The 27,651-nt window shown below is 42.4% G+C and overlaps 1 protein-coding gene and 1 long non-coding RNA gene across 2 annotated transcripts; one reads left to right on the top strand and one right to left on the bottom strand.

The window, feature by feature from the left end:
• Positions 1 to 328: 328 nt before the first annotated feature.
• On the bottom strand, positions 329 to 717 carry LOC306664651 (ATP synthase subunit f, mitochondrial-like). Its single transcript, XM_079145640.1, has one exon. The coding sequence runs from the start codon at positions 690 to 692 to the stop codon at positions 426 to 428; it is 267 nt and encodes an 88-aa protein (XP_079001766.1). The 5' UTR covers positions 693 to 717; the 3' UTR covers positions 329 to 425.
• Positions 718 to 5,338: 4,621 nt separating this feature from the next.
• LOC306663611 lies at positions 5,339 to 21,951 on the top strand. Its single transcript, XR_013764485.1, has 4 exons — positions 5,339 to 5,473; positions 13,326 to 13,451; positions 17,537 to 17,654; positions 21,438 to 21,951. It is a non-coding gene; the product is annotated as an uncharacterized lncRNA (long non-coding RNA).
• Positions 21,952 to 27,651: the final 5,700 nt, after the last annotated feature.

The raw sequence follows: 27,651 nt of genomic DNA, 5'->3' as shown, positions 1-27,651 counted from the left end.
CTTTTTTTTCCCTCCAGTTTTTTTAAAAAATGTGTTCTTTTTAGATATTCATGGGCAGTAGAATGTATTTTGACATATTATACATACATGGGGTATAACTTCCCATTCTTGTGGTCCTACATGATATGGAGTTACACTGGTCAGTATTCATAGGAAAGTTATGTCTGATTCATTCTACAGCCTTTCCTGTTCCCATTCCCCCTCCCTTCCCTTCATTTCCTTTTGTCTAATACAGTGAACTTTTTTTCTTCCCTCCCCCGACATGTCCAAATTCTTTTCTTTTTCTTTTTTTTTAACCAGTTACCTTTTATTGGATATTAATACTCGGGATAGGAAAGGATGAGGCCATGAGGCCAGGATTTCAGTTCATAGGGGAGGAGGTTCCAATCAGGAGAACGCAGTATGCGCTCCACACTGGCCCCTCTTCAATGGAACTTGTGTCGCCGCTGGTGCTTGAGTTCCTTGTAAGAAAGGCAGTAGCTGAAAAGCACATAGGCTGCCGGCACCATGTTGATACCCGCAATGCTGCCCTTCTTCACATTGATGTACTTGTTGTAAAACCGGTAGTAACCTCTCTGAAATGCTCCCACAATGCCTTTAGGGGTAAAATTCCGCATCAATATCCAGCTTGGAAGCTCCCCTAGTTTGACATCCATGAGTTTCTTTTCTTTCACTGGCATGACTGACGTCATCTTGGACCTAGAGACTCACAAGCACAAAAATGGTTGCTCTAAGCTCTAAGCTTCAGGTATTTTGCTACTCAACTATAGATAATTGAAGCGGTGTTTATCATCTTGTCCTCCACCAACTCCTGCAACCCCCATCACACTCCATGTATCTGGATTTCTCATATAGGCCCAAACAGAACCTGCAGAAGCAAAATACAGCAAAGGTCTTTTATGTGAGGGCTGTGGGAGCCAAATTGGAAATGAATATTTTCTCCTCTTATCAATGTTATCAACTGAGCTCTCCTAAGACCCTTGGTTCCCAACCTTTTCAAGTGCTAAGTCCTACTCTGTCTCATTAAAAAAAAGCTAGGTGTACTGCTTTGGTGGAACTGAATTGGGGAGACAGAGGCAGGAGGATCGCAAGGTGGAGGCTAGCTTAGGCAACCTAGCGAGACCCTGTCTTAAAATAAAATTGAAAAGGGGAGGGGGACAGGAGATGTAGCTCAGTGGTAAAGCACCCCTGGGTTTAATCCCCAATACGGGGGGGGAAAAAAAGTAGGTGTACTCCCATTTGATGTTGGTTGTACCTTCAATACAGCTTCATAGACAGCTAACATTTATTGAGAATCTTACTAAGTGCCAGACACATTTTACAGATGTCAAGTGAGGTAGTTGGAACATCCCAGCAGTCTCTTCTGTGTATCAGATGCAGAGTTCACAAGGCTGGGCTGGGGGAGGCTATAGAATGGTATCCAAACTCCTTACACTGGTAAGCTAAAGAGTTACTGGTAAGTAACTTCCAGCTCCTTCCATACTTTCTCCTCTTGGTCTGAGAACCTGTACTTCACATCTTCTGCATTTCCTTAATAGCCACTGTTAGATTTTGCCAGTTGGAAACACTGGCCAAACTGGAAAAGAGAAGTAAGGGAAAAGTCATTTTCCTTTCTGCATTTCAATGGCATTTCTAGCAATGGCCACATTGCTTGTTCTGGAGCTCCCACTTAGGCAATTTAGTTCCACCAGCATCCTCAGTGGTCAGCAATTTTCAACTATGATCATCACTATTTCCCATTTTGCTCTTTCAGCCTTAGGGCTGATATTGACTTCCTATAATTGCTAATATTTGGATAACTTCATTTCTGCATTTTTACCTCCAGTCCTTCCAACATGTTTGTTACCAATTCCTTGAATTAAATTTCTTCTACTTGAAATACCTAGAGTGGTTTCTGGTTTTTCTTGATAGTCTATTGAATTTAAAAAAAAAATTTTTTTTTAGTTGATGATGGACCTTTTTTTTATTTATTTATATGTGGTGCTGAGAATCAAACCCAGCACCTTGCACATGCTAGGCAAGCACTCTACCACTGAGCCACAATCCCAACTGACTCTTTCATTTGACTTCATAGAACTTTGCATAGACTGATCTTTATTCAACTTTCTAACCTCCTATTCCAACTTGTTCTCCTTCTTGCTTGTTATACTTCAGTAACATCTGTTGCCTTTCTGTTCCACAAATAACTGTAGCTGTTTTCTTTCTTGGGGTCTTTGCACCTGTTGTTCCCAATACTTAGGATGCTTTACCCCAAGCATTTTGCAAAACTTCTCATGACTCAGGTCTCAGCATATCAACTTTGCTGAGCAACCTTCCCTGACCGCCTAATCTACCACAAGCCTATTGCACACCCATGTACTTTGTGTGTGTGTGTGTGTGTGTGTGTGTGTGTGTGTGTGTGTGTGTGTGTTGGGAGTGGGGTACTGGCGATTGAACCCAGAGGCCCTCTACTACTGAGCCACACACCTGGTCCTTTTTATTTTGAGATGACGGTCTCACTAAATTGCTGAGGCTGGCCTCGAACTTGTGATCATTCTGCCTCAGCCTCCCAAGTCACTGGGATTATAGCTGTGCACCACTGTACCTGGCTCAGACATAGATACTCTTATCTTATTTTTTATTATTCTTGTAGCACTTATTACTAACCTAATCTTGCTGATTTATTCCTTAACATGTTTATTGTCTGCTTTCCCAGACTAAAACTTCAAAAGAACAAGAAGCTTGCTTTCTTGATTATTACTGTATCCAGTGCCTGGCACAGAGTTGGTCCTTAATAGGTATATATATATTTATGTGTATATATTTAGTTGTTGATGAACCTTTATTTTATTTATTTATTTTTATGTGGTGCTGAAAATAGAACCCAGTGCCTCACACATGCTAGGCAAGTGCTCTACCACTGAGCCACAACCCCAGCCCTTAATAGACAGTTTGAGTGAATGAATGATGAAATGATATGCAAGCCTCCCTTAAGACCTCAGATGAGTCCTGGTTCCTATTGAGAGACTTGACATTTGAGCCACCAATAGGGAGATCTTCCTGCCTTCCCTGACTTTGGCAGGGCCACCAAAGTCTGTGCCTAGCAGCAGGGTCCTGAGCCCCACTCACACCTTCAGGCAGGCCCCTCCTGGGCAGTGGGAGGTTTCCCTGTGTCTCTGCCCTGTCTCCTGGCACATCCTAGTCAGCCTGTTTCCTTCCATGCTTCCAGCAGGCTGCAGGGCATTAATGATTAAAAGTGCAAACCTGCCCAGGGCCAGTATCAATTAGGCTACACGCCCACCATGTGGACAGCTCATTAATTCCAACAAGCCAGAATTCACTCTCACAAAGCTTTTGTCCCCATCTGTGTACTGAATTTGATAACTATAAAGAAAACAAACAAGACTGTGACAAAATTAATTTTACTGATTATCACATTCTTATCACATAAGAAATAGAAATTTTCTGTTACATAATCATTTAACCCAAATGATTGCTCTAATAATAAGCTGAACCTAAAAAGACAATGAAATTTACACTGTAATGCATACAACTATAAAGAGTCATTATATTTTTCTTTCATGACAATATGAACAAAATAAACGATGGGACCTTATTTTAAACAAAACAAAATTTCATTTTGTTGCTACAGACTGAGGCTTCCTTTGCAAGATTGTGTGCTACATCAGGTTAGCTTGTCTATCTGCCAGCCTTTGGGAAGATTTTTTTTTTTTTAATTGAGTTTTAAAATTTCCTAGTGTGGGAGCATTCAAGGCAAGGGAAATAGAAAACCCATAGAAACCTTCATAAGAACATTCGGAGCACAATTCCCAACAAGACATTGAGGGAGAAGCTGAACTTAGGCCGGCATCTGGGCTTGGTCAACGCAGGAAGGATGGAAGAGTCCTGCCAAAAGCCTGTCTACTCTGGACTTATTTACCAGCAATCACAGACACTTCCCAGTTCCAGGGGCTCCTGGATGGGCAGCTTTGTATCCTCTGGGAAGCTGGCAGACAAACGCATTACAGAGTCTCATCCTTCTGTTATTCCCTCCCAATTTCTCTGCATTAGATTAAGCAGACTATCCACCATTCCTTCGAAGCATTCTGCTTTCCCCCTTTATGCCCTTCTCATGCTATTCCTCTGTTACAATGCCCTACCTTTTCTATACCCATCTGGAACCTCTAATTTTGTTCGAAACTCAGCTCAAAAGCCACTTCCTCTAAGAAAGCTTCACTGATGCTCCCATTATAAAGTATTGCTCCTTCTGAACTCCTAATGCCCTGATCATATGATTCTGAGCACTTTCTGTTATATATGTGTGGGCATTCATGTACTCTACCCCTTTATGCTAATTATTTTCCCTCACTGTAAAAGTATTTTTGATTATATTGAACTGTGACTTTCAATACCTACTTATGGGGAAAGGATACTTTATCACTTCTTGGTGTCAGTTTGGCCATGTGACTTGCTTTGGCCAATCAAATAAGAAAGCAACTGATCAGAGCAGAAGCTGTAAGAGTTATCACAATACCTTCTTAACCCACTGCCATGAGAGCACTGTGGAAACAAAGGAGACACTCTGAGCAGAGCTGAAGTTATCCTAAGCTGCTGGCAAGAAATAAACCTTTGTTGCTATGAAACATGGAGATCTGGGGTTATTTGTTATCACAGCATAGTCTGGCAAAGCTGACTAATATGTCTTTACTAAACTGTAAGCTTCTCGTTGGGGAGGATCATATCTGATTCATGATTTGTCTCTCACCCTTCATGAGCCTAGTACAAAGCCTCACTAGGAGGCTCAGCAACCATTAACTGAGGGAACAAATAAATGAATATAGCATTTATTAAGTGTTACTATGATAATCTCTTACCTTCTGTAGTGCTATGAAATAAACAATGCAATTGCACAGTCACTGTCTCACCAGGTCTCAGTATAACCCTGGGGGGAACAAATACTAATTGCTTTTTGTCTGTTTAATGTCCTGTTTTCTTTGGCAAACTATTGCTCCCACCCTTCCCTGTGGTTCTGGTGGGGCTGCCAATCAAAACACCAGCCACTCTGATCACAGGAGTAGGAGTAGGTGTGTGTCCAATCACGTTATCTCATCCTCTGGACACAATGATTGGATCAAAGATTAACAAGTCCATCAGAGCTCTTTCCTGAGATGAGGTGCAGATTCAGAAAAAAAAAAAAAATATCTATAGAGTCCCAAGGAACTGGGCATGGTGGCACACACCTATAATCCCAACAACTTGGGATGCTGAGACAGTAGAATCAAAAGTTCAAGGCCAGCCTGGGTAATATAGCACCCTGTTTCAACATAGAAAAGAAAAGAAAGAGGAGAGGAGAGGAGAGGAGAAGAGAAGAGAAGAGAAGAGAAGAGAGAAGGGAAGGGAAGAAGGAAGGAAGAAAGGAAAGAAGAGTCCCAACGTTTTCTTAGACTTTCCCCAAACTCTCCCTAGAAAGGAAGAAAGGAAAGAAGGAAGGAAGGTAGGTAGGTAGGGGGAGGGAGGGAGGGAAGGAAGGAAGGAAGGAAGGAAGGAAGGAAGGAAGGAAGGAAGGAAGGAAGAAAGAGTTCCAAGGTCTCCTAGACTTTCCCTAAACTCTCCTTTCACCCTGACCGTTGGCTTCATACCTGTAAAGCAACCAGAATGTTATTCTGGAAATATAAGTTGAATCAACTCCTATTTTTAAAACCACCAAAATTGATAAGAATGAGGCAGGCGGCCTAGAGGGTGGCTGCATTTCATGTTGCTCCAGGACTCAGGATTCAAAAGAGGAGATATTGAGACACTTGGGACCAACTCAAAGCAGCCGGGTGAGTCTCTCCCATTGGGGAGGCGTCCCGGATGGGACGGTGGTCCCGGAACGCAGGAAACTTTGTGAAGTAGAGCTGCCGGTGAGACGCCCCTCCCCCCACTGGAGCAGTGAACTCGGACAACTAGGAGCGCCGAAAAGGAGGCCGCTCGGCACAGCACTGGGACTCGGAGCAACCACTGGGGCTCCGGCGGCTGCCCAGGGGAGGAGTGGCGAGGAGAGCTGTGTGGACTCAGGACACCGGGGCCTGCCCTGAGGAAGAGGAGGAGGAGCGTGGCCACTTGGATTCGGAGTGAATGCACCAGAGCTACAGGCGGTTGCCAGAAGAGAAGCTCCGCGGCGAGCTGTTTGGACTCAGAACAACGCTTCTGAACCCCGGGGCTTGCCCTGAGGACGAGGACGAGGAAGAGGAACGCGGCCGCTTGGATTCGGGGTGACTACACCAGAGCTTCAGGCGGTTGCCAGAGGAGAGGCTGCGTGGCGAGCTGTTTGGACTCAGACCACTTCTGAACCCCGGGGCCTGCCCAGAGGAGGAGGAGAAGCGCAGCGGGTCCTTTGGACTCGCAGTGACTGCATTAGCGCTCCAGGCGGCTGCTCAGAGGAGAAGGCGAGTGGTGAGTTGTTTGGACTTAAAGTGACAGCTCCTGAACACAGGGGGGCTGCCTGGAGGAGGAGCGTGGTGGGTCGCTTGGTCTTGAGTGGCCGCACCAAGAGCTCCGGGCGGTTGCCCATAGGACCCGTGCTGCGGGTCACGTGGACTCAGAGCCACTCAGAGCGACCGCTCCTGAACACCCCGGGGGTTATCTGGAGAAGGAGGAGGAACGGGGAGGGTCACTTCGACTCGGAGTGATTGATTGTCCAGGGCTACGGGTGGTTGGTGGGAGGAGGAGGCACGCAGTGAGTTTCTTGGACTCCTAGTGACCGCACCGGAATACTGGGCGGCTGTCTGGAGGAAGAGGCCTGTGGCGGGTCTCTGGGACTCAGAGAGATTGTACAGGGCCCCAGGTGGCTGCTCAGAGGAGGGGCCGCATACCCAAGCAATTAGGGGCAGAGCAGGGTCCCAGGATCTAGGAGGCTTCTGGGTGGAAGAGCCGCACAGAGACAGGCTTAGGGCGGAGCGAAGGTTCCAGGCCTGCGGGCAGATTCTCTGAGGAGGGGCAGCCTAAGGAGATGCATCTGCGAAGGGTGAGGCTCCCAGGCCCAGGAGGTAGGGCCGGGCCCCTGAGAACTTTGCAGAGGAAGGCAGCCCAGCCCAGGCGGTAGCTGTAATTGAGGGGAACCTCTAGGAGGGTACTGACCAGCGAGACCTCCCCACCGGGTGAGTCTTCCCTGCCGGGTGAGGTTTCCCCACAAGGACGGTAAAACTAGAGACTCAGGCCCAAACAGGCCTTGCCTCAGCCCACAGCCTAGGTCCCCTTTGGATGACCATTGGTCAACAAGTGGAGGCACCTCTGCCCACTAGCAGGGATTATATCCCACCTGAAGGCCACCACTCCTAGAGAGGCAGCTTCCTTGTGGAGCTCCGCATTATCAACTTCCTCCAAGACTTCAGCCTACTGAAGGCTAAGGGGGGATATATATAGAAATCTTCAGGGACATTGTAAGTCAATAGAGGAAATCTGCAATATCTCAGCGGTCAACTGATACCTGAACAATATGAGAAAACAAGGAAAGAAAATGCTGCAAACAAATCTAGATGTTACATCAATAAAATCCAATGACAGCATGGCAGAAGAAATGACAGAAAAGGAGTTCAGAATGTACATAATTAAAATGATCAGAGAAGCAAACGATGAGATGAAAGAGCAAATGCAAGCATTGAATGATCGCACCAATCGACAGTTAAAAGAGCAAATACAGGAAGCAAAAGATCATTTCAATAAAGAGTTAGAGATATTGAAAAAAAACCAAACAGAAATCCTTGACATGAAAGAAACAATAAACCAAATTAAGAACTCCATAGAAAGCATATCCAATAGGATAGAACACCTGGAAGACAGAACCTCAGACATTGAAGACAAAATATTTAACCTTGAAAACAAAGTTGAACAAACAGAGAAGATGGTAAGAAATCATGAACAGAATCTACAAGAACTATGGGATATCATGAAAAGGCCAAATTTAAGAATTATTGGGATTGAGGAAGGCCTAGAGAAACAAGCCAAAGGAATGAACAATTTATTCAATGAAATAATATCAGAAAATTTCCCAAATCTGAAGAATGAAATGGAAAATCAAGTTCAAGAGGCTTATAGGACTCCAAATACACAAAATTACAACAGACCCACACCAAGGCACATTATAATGAAAATACCTAACATACAAAATAAAGACAGAATTTTAAAAGCTGTGAGAGAAAAGAACCAAATTACATTCAGGGGGAAACCAATACGGATATCAGCAGACTTTTCAATCCAGACCCTAAAAGCTAGAAGGGCCTGGAACAACATTTTTCAAGCCCTGAAAGAAAATGGATGCCAACCAAGAATCTTATACCCAGCAAAACTTACCTTCAAATTTGACGATGAAATAAAATCCTTCCATGATAAACAAAAGCTAAAAGAATTTACAAAAAGAAAGCCAGCATTACAGAACATTCTCAGCAAAATATTCCATGAGGAAGAGATGAAAAACAAAGCAGCAAATCAGCAAAGGGAGGAATTATCCTAAAGGAATTGTCAAATAAAGGAGGAAACAAGTTGTGTCAAAGAAATAAATAAATAAAATTCAAAAAATGAACCAAATGACCGGGAAACCAAATCATATCTCTATAATAACCCTGAATGTTAATGGCCTGAATTCATCAATCAAAAGACATAGACTGGCAGATTGGATTAAAAAGAAAGACCCAACAATATGTTGCCTGCAAGAGACTCACCTCATAGAAAAAGATACCCATAGACTAAAGGTGAAAGGATGGGGAAAAACATACCATGCGCATGGACTCAGCAAAAAAGCTGGAGTATCCATCCTCATTTCCAATAGTGTGGACTTCAAGCCAAAGTTAGTCAGAAGGGATAAAGAAGGTCATTTCATACTGCTTAAGGGAAGCATGAATCAGCAAGATATAACAATCATAAACATCTATGCCCCAAACAGTGGCTCATCCATGTATGTCAAACAAATCCTTCTCAATTTCAGAAACCAAATAGACCATAACACAATAATACTAGGTGATTTTAACACGCCTCTCTCACCACTGGACAGATCTTCCAGACAAAAATTGAACGAAGAAACCATAGATCTCAATAACACAATCAATAATTTAGACTTAACGGACATTTATAGAATATACCATCCAACCAAGAGCGAATACACTTTCTTCTCAGCAGCACATGGATCCTTCTCTAAAATAGACCATATATTATGCCACAAAGCTAATGTTAGCAAATACAAGAAGATAGAGACACTAGCATGTATTCTATCAGATCATAATGGATTGAAGTTAGAAATAAATGAAAGAGTAAAACACAGAAACTATTCCAACATCTGGAGATTAAACAATATGCTATTATATGATGAATGGATAACAGAAGATATTAGGAAGGAAATTAAAAAATTCTTAGAGGTAAATGAGAACAAAGAAACATCATATCAAAATCTCTGGGACACTATGAAAGCAGTACTTAGAGGGAAATTTATTTCATGGAGCGCATTTAATAAAAGAAGTAAAACTCAACAAATAAACGACCTAACGCTACAGCTCAAAGCCCTAGAAAAGAAGAACAGACCAACACCAAAAGTAGTAGAAGACAGGAAATAGTTAAACTCAGAGCTGAAATCAATGAAATTGAAACAAAAGAAACAATACAAAAATTGACAAAATAAATAGTTGGTTCTTTGAAAAAATAAACAAAATTGATAAACCTTTAGCCACACTAACAAAGAGAAGACGAGAGAAAACCCAAATCACTAAAATTCGGAATGAACAAGGAAATATCACAACAGACAGGATTGAAATACAAAACATAATTAGAAGCTATTTTGAAAATCTATACTCCAACAAAATAGAAAATTTCGAAGACATCAACAGGTTTCTAGAGACATATGAATTGCCTAAACTGAACGAGGAGGACATAAACAATTTAAATAGACCAATTTCAAGTACTGAAATAGAAGAAGTCATCAAAAGCCTTCCAACAAAGAAAAGTCCGGGACCAGATGGGTTCTCAGCCGAGTTCTACAAAACCTTTAAGGAAGAGCTCATTCCAATACTTCTCAAAGTATTCCATAAAATAGAAGAGGAGGGAACCCTCCCAAACTCATTCTATGAAGCCAATATCACACTGATACCTAAACCAGACAGAGACTCATCAAGGAAAGAAAATTTCAGACCAATATCCTTAATGAACATCGACGCAAAAATTCTCAACAAAATTTTAGCAAATCACATACAAAAACATAGTAAAAAGATAGTGCACCATGATCAAGTCGGCTTCATCCCAGGTATGCAAGGTTGGTTCAACATCAGGAAATCAATAAACATAATTCACCATATTAATAGACTTAAAGTCAAGAATCACATGATTATTTCAATAGATGCAGAAAAAGCATTTGATAAAATACAGCACCCCTTCATGCTCAAAACACTAGAAAAAATAGGGATAGTGGGAACATTCCTTAACATTGTAAAGGCCATTTATGCTAAGCCCATGGCTAATATCATTCTAAATGGTGAAAAACTGAAAGCATTCCCCCTAAAAACTGGAACAAGGCAGGGATGCCCTCTTTCACCACTTCTATTCAACATCGTTCTTGAGACTCTGGCCAGAGCAATTAGACAAACCAAAGAAATTAAAGGGATACGAATTGGAAAAGAAGAACTCAAACTATCCCTGTTCACTGATGACATGATTATATATTTAGAGGAACCTGGAAATTCCACCAGAAAACTCTTAGAACTCATAAGTGAATTCAGTAAAGTAGCAGGTTACAAGATCAATGCCCATAAATCCAACGCATTTTTATACATAAGTGATGAATCTTCGGAAAGAGAAATTAGGAAAACTACCCCATTCACTATAGCCTCGAAAAAAATAAATACTTGGGAATCAATCTCACAAAAGAGGTGAAAGACCTCTACAATGAGAACTATACAACACTAAAGAAAGAAATTAAAGAACACCTTAGAAGATGGAAAGATCTTCCATGTTCTTGGATAGGAAGAATTAATATTATCAAAATGGCCATACTACCTAAAGTGCTATACAAATTCAATGCAATTCCAATTAAAATCCCAATGACGTACCTTACAGAAATAGAGCAAGCAATCATGAAATTCATCTGGAAGAATAAGAAACCCAGAATAGCTAAAGCAATCCTTAGCAGGAAGAGTGAAACAGGGGGTATTGCAATACCAGATCTTCAACTCTACTACAAAGCAATAGTAACAAAAACGGCATGGTATTGGTACCAAAATAGAAAGGTAGATCAATGGTACAGAATAGAGGACACGGACACAAACCCAAATAAATATAATTTTCTCATACTAGACAAAGGTGCCAAAAATATGCAATGGAGAAAAGATAGCCTCTTCAACAAATGGTGCTGGGAGAATTGGAAATCCATATGCAACAGAATGAAACTAAACCCATATCTCTCACCATGCACGAAACTAAACTCAAAATGGATTAAGGACCTCGGAATCAGACCAGAGACCCTGCATCTTATAGAAGAAAAAGTAGGTCCAAATCTTCACCTTGTTGGTCTAGGATCAGACTTCCTTAACAGGACTCCCATAGCACAAGAAATAAAAGCTAGAATCAACCACTGGGATAGATTCAAACTAAAAAGCTTTCTCTCAGCAAAGGAAACTATCAGCAATGCGAAGAAAGAGCCTACAGAGTGGGAGAATATCTTTGCCAATCATACTTCAGATAGAGCACTAATCTCCAGAATCTATAAAGAACTCAAAAAACTCTACACGAAGAATACAAATAACCCAATCAACAAATGGGCTAAGGAAATGAATAGACACTTCACAGAAGAAGATCTACAGGCAATCAACAAACATATGGAAAAATGTTCAACATCTCTAGTAATAAGAGAAATGCAAATCAAAACTACCCTAAGATTCCATCTCACCCCAATTAGAATGGCGATTATCAAGAATACGAGCAACAACAGGTGTTGGCGAGGATGTGGGGAGAAAGGTACACTCTTACATTGCTGGTGGGGCTGCAAATTAGTGCAGCCACTCTGGAAAGCAGTGTGGAGATTCCTTAGAAAACTCGGAATGGACCCTCCATTTGACCCAGCTATCCCACTCCTTGGCCTATACCCAAAGGACTTAAAATCAGCATACTACAGAGACACAGCCACATCAATGTTCATAGCTGCTCAATTCACAATAGCCAGACTGTGGAACCAACCTAGATGCCCTTCAATTGATGAGTGGATAAAGAAACTGTGGTATATATATACAATGGAATATTACTCAGCCATAAAGAATGATAAAATTATGGCATTCGCAGGCAAATGGATGAAATTGGAGAATATCATGCTAAGTGAGATAAGCCAATCTCAAAAAGCCAAGGGACGAATGATATCGCTAATAAGTGGAGAATGACACATAATGGGGGGGAGGGAAGGGTTAGTGTTAGGGTTAGAGTTAGGGTTAGGGAGGGGGGCAAGTATGGAGGAAGGAAGGACTGTATAGAGGGTAAAGAGGGGTGGGAGGGGTGGGGGAAGGGAAAAAATAACAGAATGAATCAAACAACATTACTCTATGTAAATTTATGATTACACAAATGGTATGCCTTTGTGCCATGTACAAACAGAGAAACAACATGTATCCCATTTGTTTACAATAAAAAAAAAAAAAAAAAAAAAAAACACCAAAATTGTGGATCCTTTGAACAAGATAAAAATTCTACATGCTATCTACAAGGTCCTTCATGATCTGGCCCCTCCCTCCTTTGTGGTTTGTTATCTCTTGTCCCTCTCTTTCTAGTTCACTGCTCTCCCACTCTGGCTAATTTCTGTTCCTTGAACAAGCTCATTCCTACTGTGGGATCTTTGCACTACCTATTACATCTGAATGGAATTGCTCCTTCCACAGATATACCCATAACTGGCCTTTCCTGAACTCCCAACACCACACCACCAGGACAGCATTTGGCTGCATGCTAACTCTGGTTTCAGTCCCTGTGCCTTGCTTCTGGCAGCTCTCCCTTTATCCTTAGATCAGAATGTTTCCAAAGTCTGTCTTGGAGTCAATGCATTTCATTTTTGCTTAAGAATTTGAGGGAGGTTTCTAGGTTCTCAGAAGAAAGAGTACAGCCTAATCAAAGGTTCAGCTTAATCTCTATAATCTTAAGAAGGTTACTCATAAATCCTTCCTGTGCAAGAAGTCCTGCTAGCTTTATTTCAACCTCCTCGAACTTCCTGTCCTGTGATGGGAAAAGGCTATTTCAGCCTTCCACCAAGGGTAGAGGGAGATAGAGTTCACAGTTTATTTTAAAAATGCCATCACCCCACCAAATAGCTATTGGACTTTCTCTGACCTTGGCCTCTTTCTAGACAGAGGGAGAAGCAAAGCAGGACAGAAGATTTCAGAGTCAGATGAGTCTCAAGGATGTGTCTGTGTGATTGCAAGTTACCACCATCTCCAAAGAGTTGAAAGGAACTCTGCAGTTCTGCATGTCCCCTGGTAGGTAATGGTCACAATTCCATTTATTGAGCATATTTCTAGCCAAGCGCTGTGCTAAGTTCTTAATAATAACAATGGCAACAACTGCTGCCATTTGAGGAGTACAGGCTACAGAACAGGCATGGTGCTAGGCACTCTGGAAGCATTGTCTCCTAATTCTCACAACCGTTCTCTTAGACAGCTATAATAATCCCCACCTAACAGCTGAAGAAACAGGCTTAGTGAACAGAAGGGAATTGCCAGGTGGTTTCTACTGCAAAGCTGTGATCTTTCTTCTGTAAGGCATTGCCTCTTTCCTAAACCTCCTGGCACTTGGTTCTCAGCATGAAGTCTTGTAACTAAATGCAGATGACTGGGACCTGCAACTCTCCTTTTCTAGCCAATGAGTCACTAGGGTAAGGGACATACCCTGTCCCTCAATGAAGCTGCCCCCAGCCCTTCTACAGCTGTGTTTCAGAGGAAGATGCCAAGATTTGAGTCACTTCCCTGGGAACTCCCCTGTAGAGGCTTTCCTTGAAATAAGAATACAGGAACCAGGGATAGGCAGCCTAGGGGACCTGCCAGCCACCACCTGCAACTGGTCTTCGCCTGTCTGGGTTGCTGAAGTGAGGGTGGGCTTGGAACAAGACACTAGCAGAAGTTTCTCTGGATACAGACAAACCTGGTAGACAGAAGCTGCTGAGGTGGGATAAACAGCATGTGTAGAAACCCCTAGGGGCAGGGGTCTGGAAAAGTAGTGGGATGGGCATCTGTCACTAAGAGAATGATTCCAAAGTTCCCCTCTGAGGACACGGCAAAGGCAAACTGATTCTGTGAGTCAGGCATGAGGCCACTTTAGTGAAAAGCCCGTAGCCTAAACCCTTGGAGAAGACATTGAGGCCGATAGTGTGGACATATCATGCTCAAGATTCCGGCTCAGCAGGGATTTGGTGGGACAGTCAGGAGCTCAGGCTGGAAACTGACACAGGCTTGAGGGTCCTGGCAGAGTCGTACATACACCATCTGCACATTGGTAACAGAAGTCTTTAGGGACATGGATTGTAATCTCCTTCTTGCACATGTGGAGAAACTGAGGTGCAGATAGGGGAAATGACCTACTCAAGGTCTCACAGCAAATGAGGATAGAGCTGCCACCTCCAACACTTCTGTACCTTCATGTAAGAGTCCCCCATCTCCTTTCTGTTTTAATACTAAAAATAGATCATTGACTACATAAGGGGGAGTCATATTGTGCCTGGTTGTTTTGGGGAGCCCAGGTGTTTGAGCCCTTGCAATGCTATCTAAATGTCCCTGGGAAGTCAGTTGGCATTCTCAGTTTTATGGATGGGGTTTGTGCTGCTGCCAGTCACATACAGCCCACCTCCAAACTCAGAAGGGTGTTCCCCAAACCCTCTGGGCACAGAGTCTTTGCCTGTGATTTTCTTCTGATGATATCTTGTTTTGCCAACTAAATTAAGACTATGACAGAGAACAGAGACTACCTCTAGCAGTTTAGTTCAATTAAGATTTCACATCAACAAATTAAAATGCATCCTCACCGTCTGCAAAGTAAATCTGCCTGCATTCAGGAGGAGGCTCTGACATTTGCTGTTCAGGCACCTAGAGGATATGAGCTGAGTGTCAAAGAGTGTCAACTCCTCTGGGGGCTGGTCTGAGGTTTCACAGCCAGGATTTGTCTCTGTGGGTTTACAGTCTCTGGGTCAGGGCTTCTCAAGCATAAATGTGAAGATTAATCTGAGTTTTTGATGAAGACTTCTGGACCTCTGTAAAATGGCAGAATAATGATGCTGTCAACGTTTTTTTCATAAGACTAAATTAATTCAACACAAGAACTGTTGCTGGGCATGGTGGTGCATGCCTATAATCCCAACTACCTGGGAGTCTGAGGCAGGAAGATGGCAAGTTAGAGACCAGTGTGGGCAACTTAGCAAGACCCTGTCTCAAAAAACAAAAAGAACTGGAGATGTTGCTTAGTGGTAAAATGTTCCTGGGTTTAATTCCTTGTAGCAAAACAAAACAAAACATAAAACTAAAGCATTATCAACAAATACTCTGTGTGTGTGTGTGTGTGTGTGTGTGTGTGGGTGGGTGTGTGCGCGCGCGCAAGTGCTGAGGATGGTACCACACATGCTAAGCAAGACTCTACTATTAAGCTAATCCCCAATCAACAAATACTTTTTGAGTATTTAACTTGTCAATCGACTCTTCAAGGGACTGAAGATACGGCAATGAAAAAAACAAGACAGATTCCCTGCTCTTCTAGAGCTTTTATTCTATGGGGGGGAGAGAGAGAGAGACAATAAACAAGACAAATGAGTGAAATATGCAGTAAATTAGAGAGCAATAAGAGCAACAGAGAAAATAAAGCAGGGGAAGAGGATGGGGAGTGTGGAGAATGGAGGAGTTCGTGATTTTAAATAGCATAGTCAGAGAAGGACTTGATAAAGTGTCACTCAGTCAAGACTTGAAAGGCGAGGGCGTGAGGCATGAGGATGTGGGAGCTTGAGGGCAGCTCTCCAGATAGAGGGACGCATACAGTAGAGGCTATTGTGGGACTGTGATTGTGTGTGGAGGACAGAGACCGATGTGCTGGAGCTGAATGAGCAGGACGGAGAGGAAAAGAAGAGGTCAGAGGACCTGGGCAATAGGCTGGTAGGCCATTAGAGGGACTTGGTTCATTCTCTGGGTGAACAGGAAGCCAGTGCCTAGTTTGGAGCACAGAACAGACGAACCCTGGCTTCCATTGTAACAGGATGGCTGTGGCTGCTGTGTGCAGAACAGACAGAAGGAAAACAAGGCTGGGAACTGAAGTAAGATATGGTGGTGGCCAGAGTGATAGCAGAGGAAGTGACAAAATGAGGAGCAGTGGCTCAAAATCTCTGAAGTCAGTAATATCCTAGAAAACCCAGCATGTAGAATTAGTATCCCCTTGAGATTTTTGCCAAAGGCAAGTCCATTGGCATATGGTCCTGGGAAAACAGGGCAGAGCCCCCATCCTTAATAACAGCACGCAGATTGTCCACATTGTGGTGTTCTAAAAAGGACTATTTCCTCTGTAAATTGATGGATAATCTTTGCTTTTTAGGGAAGGCAGGTAAAGGATATTTTCCCTCTTGAAAATTAGTATAGAGGGCTAGGGTTGTAGGTCAGTGGTAGAGCACCTGCCTAGCATGTGTGAAGAACTGGATTTGATTCTCAGCACCACATATAAATAAATTAAAAAAATAAACGTCCATTGAAAACTAAAAAAATTTGTAAAATTAAAAAAAAAAAAGAAAGAAAATTAGAATAGAAGCCCGGCACAGTGGCGTATGCCTGTAATCCCAGTGACTCTGGAGGCTGAGGCAGGAGGATTGCGAGTTCAAACCAACCTCCACAAAAAGGAGGCACTAAGCAACTCAGTGAGACCCTGTCTCTAATTGAAATACAAAATAGGGTTGGGGATGTGGCTCAGTGGTTGAGTGTCCCTGAGTTTAATCCCTAGAATCCAACCCCCCAAAAAAGAAAATTAGAATAGAGAAACAGACAGAATACAAGCTCCATGAGGGCAGATACTGCATCCATATTGGATATTTCCGAGCACCTGAATAAGACCCAGCATGGCATACTCAGAAAAGAGTTGTTGAAGAATGAATAGATGAGTGAAAGATGCAGCATATTAGAGAGCAATAAGAGAAATGGAGGATAATAAAGCAGAGAAAGAAGATACAGAGTATAGAGGGTGGAGGAATCTGTAATTTTAAATAGGGTTTCTCCTACATCTCTCCCTACATTTCTCCTATCTTTCCTAGGTAGAAATTGAAACAAGTTTAATAACAAATTCTGAAAATGTATGCCCCTCCCTGATTTTTTAGGATAACATGGGGGTTTTTGTCTCATTTTCTTGTCCAACCTCTTTTCCCTGTTTCCTTTCTTCTTCCTCTGTAATCTTAGCTGTGAATAGAATTTGATGCTTTCTATTCCTACTGTTTAAAGTGGGCGAGTTGAATGTTTTTGATTTCTGTATCTTAGAAAAACACAACAGCTGAATAAAATTCTTTTTTACTTGTGTAACTCTCATTGATTTTCCTCTCCCTGAATGTCAGCATCCCTGCTTTCTAGCCTGAGAAGTTGGTGCCACTTCCCAGTGAGAAGGAAAACACACCCAACATGGAACTCTGGACTTCCCACCACTTCAAACTTCTCCTCTATTTAACTTGCATGGTAATTTGCATAGATCTACATATGTTATGCAATCAGCCTGCTCTCCTTTTACATTTAAGCCTAAAATAATTTTGCTTTTATGATGTTTTCCTTTCTCTGCTGCCTTCTATATTTCTTTCTGGTCCTGAGATTTAGATTTTTTGTAAAAGGAATTGATGAAAGGCCAACAAAGGAAAAGGAGATTGGGAGCAGCATGGTGAGATTGCCTCTGGGGTTCATTTCTCTGTTCACCAACAATTTATTGAGCACCGTCTATGTGCTAGGCCCTGTACCAGGTGCTGGGAGTACAGTATGAGCAAACTGTGTGCAATGCTTTCTCACATGAGACTTGTACTCTAGTTAGGAAAGCAGATAATAAATAACTAAACACATAAATAAAAAGATGAATTCTGATACTAATAAATACTGTAAAGAAAACACAGTGACTGAAAGACCAATTTAGATGGGGTAGTATATAGAAGGTCTCAATGGAAAAGTGACATTTGAGCTGAAGCCTGAATGATAAGAAGGAGATAGCTATGTGAACATCTGACCGAAAAATGTTCCAGGCAATGAGAAAAGCAAGTGAAGACATCTTGAAAGGAGAACAAGCTTGGAAGGTTTGAAGAACGGAAAAGAAGCGTGTCATTTAGAATGCTGCCAGTGGAAAGAAAGAGAAGTCCTAATTCAGAATGGTACAAACAAGGCTGGGGATATAGCTCAGTGGTAGAGCACTTACCTAGCATGTGTGAGGTCCCAGTTTCAATCCCTGGCACCACAAAAACAAAACAAAAAATTAGTGCCTCGCATAAAGAAGCTTGGCTGCTGTAGAGGCAGGGTTCTAACATTAGTTAATTTTGCAAGTCAACATAAAGGACCAGAGTGTATTCTTCTTTCTTCTGCTCAGCCATCCTCTTGGGTTGGCTTTCTTCCAGATACCAAGATAGATGCCAAAGCTCCAACCTCCTGTTTCCCTCATCCTCATACAATGTCCAGAGGCAGACAGGAATAGTGCGAACACTTGCCTTTTCAGAACAATACAACTCTCCCCATGAGATTCTCCTCATATCTCACAGGATAAGAAAATTTCATAACATGCCAATAGCTGGTTATTGGTAAAGAGAATGGAATTACAAAGATTATTTTAGATTTGAACAGGGAAAGGCCTAGCCTCTATAGTACTTCATGAAGAATCAGTGCTTCCAATTTCTGACAAAAATCAGGCTTCCCAGAGCAAAACTAAGCTTTGGTGAGCAAAGAAATGGGGAAAGGCTGACTAAATCTAAGTCCTCAGGCATACCAGGCAAGTACTCTACCATTCCCAGTCCAGAATTCTAAATTTTGAGTAGTCTTATCTACCACCCCTTATAAGGGACATGTGACATTTCACTTTTGTTTTTTGGTCCTGGAGATTGAACCTATAATAAAAAGCTGCTCCCCCGCCCTTTCTGCTGTAGTCATTTCCCCGCCTCTCAACTTCTTGTCAGTCTGTGAACATCCTAGCTAGCTATTGGTTCATCAGTCAGCTTGTAAGTATCCTTCTCCGTTATTGGTCCCCTTCTCCTGTTATTGCCCAGGGGAATTCAACTGCTTAAGGGTAGCTATCCCACTATCTTTTCTTGCTTTCTCCACCCCCCCCCCCACTTTCTTTCTCCTCCTTGCTTTCCACACTCTTTCTTGCATGCGCCCTTTCTCTTTTCCTCTCATTTTCTCTCTTACCTTGCAGGGAGACACTCTGTTTGCTTAATAAACCCTCTTACATGAGTGCCCATGTCCGGTGTGGTTTTCTGGGTTCTTACAGAACCCAGGAGTGCTTTACCACTGTGCTACATCCCCAGCCCTTTTTATTTTTGTATTTTGAGACAGGGTCTCATTAAGTTGCTTAGGTCCTTGACAAATCCAAGGCTGGTTTTGAATTTGAGATCTTCGTGCTTCAGCCTCCCAAGTCACTGGGATTACAGCTGTATACTACCACACCTGGGGACACCTGACATTTTGGAAAACTGTGTATTCTGGCTACACATGGTGGTATACACCTATAATCCCAGTGACTCAGGAAGATGAGACAAGGGGATTGCAAATTTAGGGCCAACCTCAGCAATTTAAAAAGATCCTATCTCAAAATGTAAATAAGTAAATAAAGTTGGGGCTGTAGCTCAGAAAAAAAAGCCATGTACTCTGAGAGGGCAAGGAGGGCAGCCTTGGGTACCCCTTGGCCTGTTGTTCCCTAGATCTTTTCTCAGCACCCTCAACCCTCCAGCAGCCTTCCATGCTTCTCATCAGAGATGTCCTTGGTAACAAGCTAGGCTGATGTTCAGTAAAATGTAACCTAAAGTGGGCTGAATTATTATCCATTTTTTCTTGATAAAAAGAGGGGATGTATTTTCATTACTGGCAGAGCTTTTAGCTGGTGCGGATAATTAAGCTCTGGAAATGGAGCAATCCATTTCACACTGAGAAAAGAGTTGAGGGATAACTCACCAAAACCCAGCCCCTGGAGGAGCCCCAAACATGGCCACTGTGCCCAGCAATAAAAAGTCATAAAGTTTTTGTGATACTAAGGTAAAGCAGTCCCCTGCTGCCTCCACAGGATTTGCCCTCACTGGTATGCTGCTGCTGCTGCTGGGATAAGAGCTGTGCTCACGGTTGCGTCTCCTCCACTGGCCTCCTGCCCCCTTTCAGCCATCTTTTTTTGCTTCTTCTCACCATCTCCTGGGCAGTCAGGCAGAAAAAAGTGCCTTGTTATTACCAGCAGCTTCCACCAAGCTTTACATTTTAAGTTTAGATGCACTTCTTGGTTTGTCTTTATGATCTCCTGATTATCTCCCTCACCTCTGCAGCCAGACCGGAACTCCAAAGAATTGTACCTCTGAGAACAAGAGTCACCCATTCCAAAGCTACTAGATCAATGGAAAAGATCTATAGGAATGACAACCTTCCCCCCTCCTTCCTTTCCTTTGTGTTCCCCGCTGCCTCTCCACTGGGGATTGAATCCTGGAGGACTTTATCATTGAGCTACATCCCCAGCCCTTTTTATTTTTTATTTTAAGATAGGGTTTCACTAAGTTGCTGAGGCTGGCCTTGAACTTGTGATCCTCTTGCTTCTGCCTCCCCAGTTTCTGGGATTATAGGTGTACGCCAACACACCTGCCTCTCTCTTGGTTTTTTTTACATGGCGAATTAGCAGCTCTAATTTCCAGTTTCTAGAGGTAGATATGAGATGACTCTCACCCTTCCTGCCCCAACCCAACCCAAGATAGAAGAGTCTTCCATGGAAAATTCTTGGAAGCAACAAATCTGCAGATGATGTGGCTTGTCTGGCTAAACAGTTGCCTCCTTATACCAAGAGCAACTAGGCGGCAAAAATCTCCCCCACCCGAACCTCCTGGAACCAATGCAATGTCTGGGATATTCAAATATTGAGAGAGGGAGAGGGAGAAGGAGGGTGGGGGGGAGGAGTGAAGTGAGCCATCTCTGTGTTGGTTTATTTCTCATGACTTTTTCTTTGTTCTGTTAAATACCCACAGCTCCTTCCATTATAACTTAGAAAGTGGAAATTACTTCAGAGATATAGGGACCAAGTGAGGATCCGTGGAGTGATAGCTATCTGCTACATATTGCTTAAGCTGTAGTTTCCCTCCTGTATACTGTTAGAAGTGATCCCAAATCAGTTGTGAACCTTCTTCTATGAGGGAGTAAGAAGAGGGCTGGGGTGGTTGTCCAAACTTATTATCTTCTCCATTACTCAGGCATGTTCCCCTGAGTTTTTGCATGATTTTATTTTAATGCATTTCTTTGTATTAGGCAAGTCTCGAGCTCAGCCAGGCCAAAGAGGGAAGTGGGAAAACCTGGGAGGAGCTGATGGAAAGATAAATACCCAGAAGGTTCATGATGATCTGACCATGGCTTTAATATGAATCAAATTTGCTCTAAACTGCTCTCCCACAGTCAGCATTTCTGCTAGAAATAATTCGTAATTATCAAACTCCAGTTAGGCCTAAAGACTCCTTGCAAAGGACTTTGATGTGATTAGGGAAAAGCTTGGAAATACAATTTGCATGGTTATAGTCCTCTTTGCCAATGATATTCCTGGAGAAGTCACCTTGTCCTTCCTGGCACAAGAAAGTCCAAGGACAGATAAGAACCGAGAACCAGACTTTGGAGTCACTGGGGCTGCTGCTCAAGGCTGACCCCTAAAGAAGACATTTCCTGGAATGAGCCTGAGAGATTCCCCATCTCAGCATTCGGCATTCAAGAGCTGAGAGTCAGAGTGATCCAAAAAGGGACAGAGCCAAATGCATGCTGACCCACAGCTGTGCCCAGCACTTCAGCAGGAATGCCCTTTGGTAATTGCCCAATACCGGTATGGGTCATTGCAGAGGAATCTTGGTGTTGTCCCTGGTTGAGAAGTAGTGACAACCTCTCCATTCCTTCTCACATCTTTTTTTTTTTTTTGGTGGGGGGAGTGCTGGAGATTGAACTCAGGGGTGCTTTACTACTGAGTGACATTCCCAGCCCTTTTTATTTTGTTATTTTGAGGCAGGGTCTTGCTAACTTGCTGAGGGTTTGGCTAGGCTGGCCTTGAATTAGTGAGCCTCCTGCCTCAGGCTCCTGAGTGCTCACTGGGATTACAGGCATGTGCCACCACCGCACCAGCCCCCCTCCACTTCTCACGTCCTACCCTTCAACTCTGCAGCAGCTGAGTCACAGTAGTACAAAAGTACTACTGTACTGAAAAACTAAACAAAATTGAAAGACATTAATAAAAACTTAAGTAAATGAAAGACACACTGTGTTCATGGAAGACAATATTGTTAGGATAGCAAGACACTCAAATTGATCTACAGATTCAACATGATTGTTATTAAAAATCCCAGTTTTCTAGGTCAAAGGTCATGTTTTCTCTCCTATGTTGAAGCTAGAGAGCAAAAAGGAAAAGAAATGTGGGGGAGCTCATAAAAATCAAAGGAAGAAAAGCAGTGTACAGGAAAGGGACCGGGGGAGGGAGGAGGAGAGGGAAAGGGAATGATATGGGCCAAATTATGTTGTTATATTGTATTTGTATACAAACAGGTAGCAACAAATTCCACAATTATGTACAACTATAATGTACCAATTTTTAAAATGGGGAAAAGGAATCCCAACTTTCTGACAATAAGAAAAAATGTTGACCAAACTGAAAAATCAACAAATTTTCTTAAACCCAATGGAGAACTGAGGTCATAAGATAAAACTTTGCCCCTAAAAGCTGGAGACAGAGGCAAATATAGATCTATTTACCTGAAGCAGAACATGTTGGAACCAGGAATCACTAGGAATGAAGCGCTGCTCCAAGCTACAACACAGACGAACCTCAAAAACATGTTAAGTGAAAGATGCCAGACAAAAAACCACATAGAATGTGATTCCATTGATGTGAAATGTCCTGAATAGGCAAATCCATAGAGACAGAAAGATTACTGGTTGTCAGGGCTGGGGTGTAGAAAGTCGGGGGTAATTGCTAATGGGTCGAGTTTCCTCTCTAGGCTAATGAAAATGTTCTAGAATTAGATAGTAATGATGACTGCACAACCTTGTAAATATTAAAAACCACTAAATTGCACATTTAAAATGGTGAATATCATGTTATGTAAATTACTTCTCAATTAAAAAACAAAGATAATTTAGTATAAGAAGTCCAAATTTCCCTTCAGACTCAGTTTGCAGACCATTTTCTGGAACTACTGACTCATCATCCCAGCCTTTGACTGGCCTGCTCCTACCTCTCTACAAGGTTCTCTCCTGTATTCTATTGATTTAATAAGAGGAAGTCTGGGGAAAAAAGAAAGGAAAAGGCCTGAACAGAGAGGGCTAGGACTAAGATATGCTTGAAGTGGGATTGCAGAGCTTTAGTCTACAGGGGGCCTTAATGGTGCATTAAGATTACCTCTCCCATGAAGTTTTCCTGGATTTTTTTTTCCCTAGAGCACATCATCTAACATACTTTTTTTTTCTTTTGGAGGTAATGGGGTTGAATTCAGAGATGCTTTACCACTGAATCACACCCCCAGTCCTTTTTATTTTTTTTATTTTGAGACAGGGTCTCACTAAGTTGCTGAGGTTAGTCTGAAATTTAGGATCCTCCTGCCTCAGCCTCCCCAGTCACTCAGATTACAGGCATGCGCCACTGTGACCCACTCTTTGGGGCTTCTTAAAAGAAAGTAGTATATAATGTTTAAGAGTGACTTTGGATCAGGCATGGTGGCACATGCCTGTAATCCCAGTGACTTGGGAGGCTAAGGCAGGAGGAACGCAAGTTCAAGTCCGGACGAGGTGAAGGGTTATGAAAATAATATTCCTAAAAAGCAGCTCCCCAAGAAAAACAGAGGGACAGTGTGGCTTAGGAGGAGGGAAGGAAAATTGGCCAAACATTAAACCTCTTCCAGCATACCATTTCCTAATAACATTGGGCCCTAAACCATGACCTTCCACCATGGCTAGTTAGTCCTAAACGGAAGCACAGCAAATACCAATGGGCAAGATTTGAGTACTAATCCCTGGGATCTGGACTCTTATCTCCCTAGACAACAATGAGTTTCAACCTTTTTACAACTACCTTCCTAAAGTTTTAACCTGTTCAACTAGCTCCTGACAATCAAAACTTCAGGTACACACTCCCAATGATCACATCATGAACCCTATAAAACCAGAATCCCCTCTGTAATTGAGGGCCATTTTTCCCATCCGGAAAATAGACCCCAACGGCTCCCGAGTCCGCAAAGGAATAAAGGCTTCTCTGAATCCTTCAAGGTCTGCCTCCTAACCTTTTGTGCTTACACTAAGTAATTAGTGAGACCTTGTCTCAAAAATAAATAAATAAATAAAAAGGGCTGATGTGTAATTCAGTGGTAGAGTGCCCCTGGATTCAATCCCCTGTACTGGAAAACAACAACAACAAAACAAGTCGCTTTGGAACCTGGTTCACATCACAGTTTGGCTACTTGCTAGTGATATGACATTGGACTTATCCTTTAACCTCTTTATAACTCAGTTTCTTTATGTACAAAATGGAGATAATAATACTTCCTCTTTCACAGGGTTGGTATGAAGACGAAATGAATCACCTGTGGTATTCATATTCCTAAAAACCATTCAGAATTGTATGTGTCACTCTGTAACTGCAATAAAATGGTATACAATGCTTGATCTTAATCCCTTTTTCTGCAGGTTTTTGTTTGTTTGTTTGCTTTTGTTTTTGGTGGTGGTGCTGGAAGCTGGAACCCAGGGCCTCATGCTGGGTAGTCAACCTACCACTGAAATACACCCTCCTCTCAGCTCCTCTGTGGAATCTCTGACTTACTGATCACTTCGCCCCTTCATTCTCTCACACTGCCGCCACCTCTTCATTCTCCTAAGCATCTCTTATTCAAGGACCTGTGTGGCAGACTTTTACTTTAAGCTTGCTGGAAATGGAAGGGTTCACATACCATGCAGTTCAACCAACAACTTCAAACTGTGTCTTGGGCATCACTGTTTCTTTAAGTCTTGCCACTAGGCATTTCTCAGCCCTTGCCCATCTTTTCCTTTTGAATGCTTGTTTTATATACCTTCTTCCTACCTTCTTATATCCTCTTTTTTTCCCAGTCCCTTGCCCTATAAAACAAGTTCTCTCACTGTGGCCCCTCTAAAGCCCTGCATGAGGAACAAAGTGGGGTCTTGAGGAGTAGTGAGGAGATTTATCCTTTACATCTTAAAAGGTCTTGGAGGTGGTTTTCTAATAAAGACACTTCTCTCACTACCAGGACTCCAGGAGCCAGGAGAAGTCCAGGGAGAGGCAGAGGTACGTCTAAGCTTTCTGAGACAGAGAAAAGTTACCATCTTGCCATGGAAAGCAGTGCACATCTAGTAAAAGCTACATAAAGCCCTCTGTGGACAAAGGACAGAAAGCAGCATAAGTAAAAACAGTCCCCTCATGTCACTTGCTCTGCATAATCTATTGCTAAGCCCAGATGATCAAGGAGGTATTATTTTCCAAGGAGGTTCTAAGGTAATACTTTATACCATTAAGAGCACGTCTTCCAAAGGTCTGATTTTCCTCAGACACCACATTGAACCTGTTCTTTAGTTGCCAAGGAAGGTGACTGAAAGTAATTTATGCCCCCCGCTTCTGGTCTATTAACTTTTGTGATGTTAATAATATCTTATGTGGGCCTCCTGGTAGTATCAGCTGCTGCTGTTTCCATAGGGTGCTGCCGGGTGGGCATGGGGACTTGGGGGTAGTTGCTTTGCCAGCTCAGATGAAAGTTAATGGCTCTCAACAGTAGGCCCTGGAAACTTTGGGTGGTCAGGGACCTTGCCTGGGCAGGTTTTTCCCAAATTCCTTCTGACCATCCTGTTGCAGGCTCCATTTAATAGTCTGTATCCAAGGTACTAAAAGGTTGAAAAAGTCTGTGAAGCAACAGATATCTTACGAGCATCTATTACATAGCAAGTTACTGTCTTGAGGGCATTAGGGAATTCACAGATGAATAAAGCAAATCCCTGCCCTAAAGATCCTTTCCATCTATTGGGGGATATTGGAGAGTGTAGATGAACCCAATTACAGTCAATTGTGTTGTAAGGTAACATATGTACACCTAAAAATCACCAGGCTATGCAAAAATCCCTTAGGGTTTATGAGAAAAAAGGAGTTGGAGAATAACTCTGAAAAATTCATCAGTGATGCATTAAAAAATAAAAAAAAAAACTGAAAAGCACAGTAACACTGCTTTACTTGTTTAGTTATTTATTGTTGGTACTAGGAATGGAATCCAGGAGTGCTATATCACTGAGCTACATCACCCTTTATTAAAATTTTGAGTTGGGGCTTTTTTTTTTTACTTCTTTTTGTGGTTCTGGGGGTTGAACCCAAGGCCTTATGCATGTAAGGCAAGTACCCTACCAACTGAGCTACATCCCCAGTCCTTCAGATGGGATCTTGCTAAGTTGTTTAGGGCCTTCCTAAATTAATGATGCTGGCCTTGTGCTTCCTGCTTCACCCTCCCAAGTTGCTGGGATTTCAGGTGTGTGCTACCATACCTGGTCAGGAGTTACATCATTAAGAAAAGCATAAATACTACAGTGGATGTTTTAGTCAACTATTTCACTGCTGGAACCAAAATACCTGACAAGAACAGTTTTAGAGGAGGATAAGTTTATTTGGCACTCATAGTTTCAGAGGTCTCATTACATAGATAGCCCATTCCATTGCTCTGTGCTGGAGGTGAGGCAGAACATCATGCATGACAGAAGGGTGTGACAGAGGAAAGCAGCTCAGGACATGACAATTAGGAAGCAGAGAGAGTGTTCTTCTCTGGGGACAAAATATACACCCCAAAGGATGTCCTCAGTGACCCATCTCCTTCAGTCACACCCCACCTATCTATGATTACCACCCCTAATCCCTACAGTGTATTATCACACCAATTAGGCAAAGGCGCTTATAACCCAATCATTTCACCTCTAAAACTTCTTGCACTGTCTCACATATGAGTTTTTGGGGGACAACTCATATTTAAACCATAACAGTAGGCATGGTACTTTACCTTGAAAAAGACTTGAAGTTTGCTTGTAGAAGTGGGTGGCAAGGGAGGTTGCCGCTTGTGAATTTCTGTGAAGTAGTGAAAGGAGGATTATTTTAAGTGTGATGAGAAGTTGTAATACCAGATATGGATGTAAAATGTGGACATATGTGTGGTGTTTGTATAGGTTTTGTGTCTTCCAAGTAGGCTGTTTCCAGCAGGAGGTTTTCTAAATTCACCTAGAGTTTCTTGCAGGTCAAGTGGTGCAGAAGTAAATGTAAAATTTGCATTTTCCCTAATCGCTTTGGAACAGGTTCATGTCTTCAAAATAAGCCTTACAGAAGAATAGTCAGTGTATATATCCAATTCTACTAATATAGACTTGTAACGAGATAATTTTTTTCTAACAACGGATATTTTGTTTTGTAACAAGATAATAAGATATGAATTCATCTATTCTTTCTACATTTTTTTCCTCT

This window comes from Sciurus vulgaris (genome assembly GCF_902686455.1).
Source record: "Sciurus vulgaris genome assembly, chromosome: 6".
NCBI classification, from domain to species: Eukaryota; Metazoa; Chordata; class Mammalia; order Rodentia; family Sciuridae; genus Sciurus; species Sciurus vulgaris.
The sequence above is the reverse complement of the archived record's forward strand: the minus strand, read 5'-3'. Positions and strand labels throughout refer to the sequence as shown.